General features: G+C 33.9%; 1 protein-coding gene across 2 annotated transcripts in view; it reads right to left on the reverse strand.

The window, feature by feature from the left end:
- Positions 1-6342, reverse strand: part of LOC105167188 (prolyl 3-hydroxylase 1) — a 10190-nt gene extending 3848 nt beyond the window's left edge. Inside the window, exons 1-6 of one of the 2 annotated variants that reach the window (XM_011086807.2) lie at positions 6085-6342; positions 5856-5982; positions 5600-5675; positions 5218-5290; positions 3066-3161; positions 723-773 (exon numbers count right to left, since the gene is read on the reverse strand). In XM_011086807.2, coding sequence (XP_011085109.1) covers positions 723-773; positions 3066-3161; positions 5218-5290; positions 5600-5675; positions 5856-5982; positions 6085-6141 — 480 coding nt within the window. In that variant the 5' untranslated portion in view covers positions 6142-6342. Of the gene's footprint in view, positions 1-722; positions 774-3065; positions 3162-5217; positions 5291-5599; positions 5676-5855; positions 5983-6058 lie in introns of both variants that reach the window. The other variant, XM_011086808.2, reaches the window with a different exon arrangement.

Genomic DNA, 6522 nt, shown 5'->3' on the forward strand with positions numbered 1-6522 from the left:
TGAGAATTTTGAAGTTAGTGTCCACAAATCATGGCAGTTCAGACCTTGAAGTTCGTGTCCACAAATCGTGGCAATTGAGACCTTGAAGTTAGTGTACACAAATCCTTGCAATTCAGACCAATCTGTATTACGTTCTAAACAATTATTTATATATGAGACCAATTCATATGACTTTTGTTGGAAATGAAACTAGATACATAGGAGAGTGTTTGGAGTACAAATGGTACTTGTATGAGCTGTATTTTGGTTTGGGGAGAATTTGTAAGTAGGTATAGAGATTCTATCAAGAAAAGCATGTAAAGGAGTATGAGGGGTTTTTAATAAAATTAATTCCTATGATTTAATAGAATAGAAGTTGTGTTATTGGGCTTAAATGTTAATTTCTTATCAGAATGGTTGAATTTACGGAGTGGTGATACATTTGGTGTTAATAAAGTGTGTGCCGTTACGGGCTACTACATCACAGGCCCATTAGACCCTTGTCAGGGTCTCAAGCAGTTTCAAGCATTACACAATCTGCTCATCTTCAGAGCTGGTAAATTAAGTTAAAACAGGAACACACATAATAGTCGATATTAGTCAAAACTAAATGACAGAAAAATCTAACAGATTTTGTGCCACTCCTTGCATTAGAATGATATACTTTAAGGCCAAAGTTGTAGACCAGCCAGCATGGAAGTTGGACAACAAGCAGAATAGATGCAGAGAGAGAGAGAAACTACCTCACTGACAGAATGAATATTTCTGTTGTCAGCGGTGTATATTATGACATCCTGCAAACACACATATCAGTTAGAAAGATTGGCAACTGGGAAGTAGTAACAACATAACTCTAACTCTATTTTATAAGAAGGGGTGTCTATAGTTAATAAGGGGAAGTAAATAGAAATGGTACCTTCACACTTCACATTTCTTTTGCATATTCATTAGGGTTAATTACAGCATGCTCCCCTATCATTATGGGTATTTATGAATATCTCCCTCTTTCTACTCAAATTACAAAACCTCCCTCGTGTTAACTTTCTATTTTGCCCTTAAGTTGAATAACCCTATTTTTGTTGACTAAATATCCCCAAGGAGTAATTTGTAAATTTAAAAACTACAAATGGTACACTTGTAACTTCAGTTATTAATTTGTAATATTGTTCTAACCTCATATTGTGTTTTGAGATATTGCGATATTAGTTTGAGTTGGATACAATAACAAAAGCATACAATGTTTGCTGAAAATTATGATTTTTCTTTTTCCATCTAATAATAAAAAGCTTACAAGTTTATGAAATTGCATAAAGATTGAAATACTAAAGATACTCAGGCCAATTCCAAAAAAATGGATGAAAAATATTAAAATAAACATAGTTCTAGTATATTTTAATTCTAATCAAATATGTAACTATTTCTATAAGAACTAGAAATACAATTATATTTTAAAATTATCTCATTACACTTATCATAAAAAGAATTAATTAAATGTTTATTTCAATTAGAGATTAGAAAGATGCTTAAATTTAAACCTCAAATAGATAAAATAAAATATTTTATTTATACAAAGTATTTAATATCTCATAACTTACAAGAAAAATCAACTAAAAAGTAGAACAAAATAGAAATTTAAAACAAAATTCAGAAAATAAAAGCCAACAAAAGGCTTCAGCTTTTTCGTCCTTGCCCCTACCCCCTTGCCTTCCTCAATCTTCATCCTCCTCAATAGCTTGTTTCTCAATCTCAAGAATGTAGAAGCAAGCATCAGAGGCTTGTTTTGATTATTTGTTGTCCAGAGGTGGTAGGTTTAGGGGTGGAGGTGGATTTCAGAGGTGGTTGTTGACTCATTGGCGGCGTTGGAATGGGGAACAAGGTGAAGAAAAGAGGAGAGAAGGTAAGTGGTGAAGGGAAGAGAAGAAAGAGAAGACCGTAGAAAACTGGTGGCAGGGAAGGGAAGAAGGGGAAGAACAGTAAAAAGGAAAGGAGAAAAGGAGAAATTGGGAAGAAGAAAAAAGAAATATATGCCAGTATTGTTGTACCTTGATTTTATGTAATTGTTGTTGATTTTTTATTCTCTAAATGACGATAGAGTAGCCATTTACCCATCTTCCATCCAGTTTGACATATGATCATTATTTACACGGCAGTATTTCTAATTTTCATAATTAGAGAGGGAAATTCGTAAATACCCATAACAGCAAGCGAAGGCAATGTAATTAGATCTTTGTGTTTCAACATCATTTTGAACTGTAGAAAACCTCAGATTATTTGATTGATTTGGGAGTGATATTGGGAATCATTTCATATAGAACATAAAATATTATTCCTAATTGTTAAAAGCTTTACTGCAACAATCACCCACATCAACCACCAAGACTGATAATTATCTTGAATTTTCCATCACCATTGATCAGAAGACTGTTAAACTCAAATCTATATCTTGGTTTCAAGATGTTCACAATCACGTGGCACTACCAACAGGGGAATATCGCAAAAGAAAGGTTGCAACTAAACACGAAACTTGAGAGAGAATTATAGATGATTGTAATCTTGTGACTGTCTAGAAGATTCCTTTCTTTTTCATTTTTGCTAATTTGATTTGGAGACTTCATGCGCACATGATATGGTCATTGGGTTATTGCAAAAGTTCAATAAAAGTAAAAGCTAAACAAAGAACTACATTGTCTATAAACATAGAGCAATTAATAAACCATGCATATCTTAGAGATTGCATTAGTTGGTAGAAATACCAGAATACATTTGGATACTAAGCAATTCAATTATGCTCGTTCTTATCTTACCTGTTAAACAACCACGGATAGAACCCATGTATTTCATGTAAAGACAGATAATCAGAGATGCAATTCTATAGATTCAGTCAGAATACAATATAAAGTCCACCTAAATCAAAGACATATTCGAATTATTGCATCAAAAGAGCACAAGAGCTAAATCCTGCGAATAAGTTCCATCACATTTATATATGAGAAGATGCACAGAAATTATGCCAACTCAAAAGTATCATTCAAGAACAGGACATGCAGACATAATGAACATTTATTTGCATTGGGAAAATCACTTACACCAGCTAGGGGTGCAACAGTCGAGGGTTCGCCATCCTGGAAGTGAAACAGACCTCCATCAAAATCCATCCCGTAACTGTTCAAATAGCAAACTGCCTTCAAACAAAGAAAGAAAGAGAAAACTATCAGCTAACTATCCAAATTCCTCTGACCCTAAACTGCAATACTTGTTCTTACTTCGTTCCAAGACTACATTGTAAAGCCAGATGAATTATTATAATTAACAGTATCCCGCCTGAAGTGAGACAAACGGAAGCAAAATTATTAAAAAAGTACCAGGCGGTCTTTAAGGTGGGAGAGAGAGAATTTCTCTGCTAAAATTTTCCAATCCTCTATGGGAAGAAATGACAATGTTGTGGTACAACTATTCTTGCTTCAGTCTAAACATTCAGTGTGAAATTTGGTAGACTAATTCTCCATGTCCAAGGATATTACTGAATTGACAGCATAGAATGAGTAATAACTACAAAGAATAATTTTACAAGGCTGCCAATGCACAGGAAATATTCTATACCTAGTCGCTGCAGGGTTTTTTATTACTAACAAACAAACCGAAGGTTATAGGTATTTCAACCACATTACCGGAAGCATGCACCAATTCAACTGACCCAAAGAAAGAAAAAAATCTCCAAAGAACTTCATATAGAAGTATAAAATGAGGCCTTATCATACCACCATCGATGTTTAACAGTGAGGAAAAAGAGAAAGAACATGCCATAAAAATTGTGGAAAAAATGAGATTACCAAGTACAACAAGGTATGATTTAGCAAAGGGCTGATACTTATATCAAGAAATAAGAAGAATGAAGTAAATCCTATGATGTTCCAGACATAATGTAACGAAAATCAAACAACATGCCAAAAGGACCCTATATATATAAACCACCAAATCGCCTTACACAAGGTCATAGCAGCTGAAAAGGGAAATACAATAGGTTGAAACACAACAGCTAAGAGTCAACAATATAGGAACAGGTTAATTACAAGGTCCACCTTTTGGAAATAGTACAATTATTGATTATCTTCTTCCAATTAGGAATATCTATTAAATTTAGACGGCATCATCAGACTTCTCCACTCTTTCTAACTTTTACACTTGAGATGACTTAATAGAGTCCCAAACTTGGAGAGATGTTGTAGCGATTTATAATTTTATGAAATGTTCTTCTTTTATTCTACTGTTTACCTCATGATTTTCTTTTTAAGAATAATGATTTGTTAATAATTAACTCCTTTGTCAAATTTTACTCTTGATAATTTCCTTTGTTCTTGAAACTTTCAATCTTTAAGAATTTAATTCAATTAAAACTTTCTATTTTCACATTCTATTTCTTTTTTCTTCTATTCTCTTCTTACTTGTCTACCTTTCAGTTTATCCATATTTTTCTTCTGCAGCTACCACACTTCATGATTTAATTCAGTTAAAACTTTCTATTTCCACATTCCATTTCTTCTTTTCTTCTATTCTCTTCTTAGTTGTCTATCTTTCAGTTTATCCACCTCTTTTTTCTCTAGCTACCACACTTTATGCCGGTGGCTTCCTTCACCTCAGTAGCTTTAACCCTGCATGAATTTTCCCACATGCATCGACCTCTAGTTTCTCTTTCATTTTTCTTTTATCTTCTCTCATTCTCTCTTTCCTGAAATACTACTTCTCCTCCATATGGAGTGGCATCTTACATTCCCTAGACCACCCACCTCCTCTTTTCTCGTGTTTATTTATCAGTTACCAGTTTTAGTTTTTCTCCAAGCTTGTGTTCTTCTTAACAGGTATGCATCCTTAACCAGCATGTGCCAATATCATCACTATTTCCTTTATTCTTATCTTCTCTTTTTCTTTGCTTTTCTTTTTTTTTTTTTTTTAAAAATGTTTTCATATTGCTAACAACTTAACTAGCAACATTCACTCATCGCAGAAGCCAAGGAGCCTGCAAGAGTGATGGTAGTTATAGTTAAGAGTATACTGTAGCGTCCAAGGCTTGATGTCGATAAGAAATCATTGTTGTTGAACTGGCTTCCAATTGATTGACTTATTTTGGCATCCAAACAAAAAGACAGGGATTGGATTCCTCAGTTTCGACTCCATCGAGCCAATTTACAGATTCAACCAACTAAATTCGAATTAGTAACACTTTAGCAAGTAATAACAAACCGCAAAGTCCCTTTGCTTGAGATAATCTCTGTTATCATCACTGTGCCATCCAATGCTAGCTCCCTTGCACCAGCTGTAGTGTATATAGCATAAGACAAGGAACCTCGCGACAGTCAAATAGAAGTATACATGCCAGCATATCTGATAGCTCTTTGCATATAGAATTTATCAAATTGGAAAGAATTTACCAAATTTTACTAGGAAAAGAAAACTAAAACCAAAAACAGAAAAATGGTCTCCCAACCTTTTTTTTCTCTTAGAAAAATAAGACTCAAACTCAAGTTCTCGAAGATGGTTGAACATCATGGAATAGAAAGAAAAGCAGAGTTCTTGAATTTGAATTAGGAAGAAAGAAAACAAGAGCTATTCGTCAGGAATGTACCTCATGAGTCCAGTGAATTCTACAAACAACTCGTATTCACATCCAAAATGATCCTCTACTTTCTCCTTCAACCTCTCTGAAAATCATCCCATGGATTCCATCAGAAACAGAATTGTAAGAGTGAAAAAATTGAAAAGATGGTACAAGTTTGGGTTATTAAAAAAGTAAATAAACAAGTGGGAGAAGATCAATATATATATCTATATAGACAGAGAGAGAGAGAGAGAGAGCTATATAGAATGAAACAGATGAGAACCTCTAATGGGGACGAGAGGCATGATAAGATGGGCAGAGTTGGTGGCAATAAGATGAGGAAGAGTGGTGGAGAAGACATTGGGTCTGTACCCAACCGTGCAACAGCTTTTGTGTATGAACTCCAATTCCTGTATTGTTAATTTAGCGTAAAAAGAAGAATATTGATTTTTGATTGAAGAAAAAGAATCTGAAACATGTACATACAGTAGAAGAAGACAAGGAAGAGGAACCTTGCAGGTTTCTGGTGAGAGGAAACCCCGGAGGATGAGACGAGGGTGCCCTGCCATTTCTTGTTTTGCCTTAATCTCTTCTCAGGCAACAAATTTCAAGAAATTTTATAGATCTTTTTTCGGTGCGAGCATTTGGGACTGTCGTTTGAAAAAAAATTGAATATCAATTATCAAATATAGTAAGGGGATCTTTACAAAAACTTAATTTAAGCACTTGTTAGCTTCTAGCTTAACTTAAGCAAGCACTACAAAGGTATTGACAATGGCTTTTTTTGCTTTCTATTCACTAATATTAAGCTGAAAAAAGCTAGTATCTGGGTAAATTATATTTTTGGATTTTATATTGTAGACAATCCATACATTGCATTTTTTATGTGTTTTTTTTTCCCCAAATTTTATGACAGAAAAATTCTGTAAATTACTTAATGGCGGAAGATT

Source organism: Sesamum indicum, linkage group LG7 (genome assembly GCF_000512975.1).
Source record: "Sesamum indicum cultivar Zhongzhi No. 13 linkage group LG7, S_indicum_v1.0, whole genome shotgun sequence".
Lineage (NCBI taxonomy): Eukaryota > Viridiplantae > Streptophyta > Magnoliopsida > Lamiales > Pedaliaceae > Sesamum > Sesamum indicum.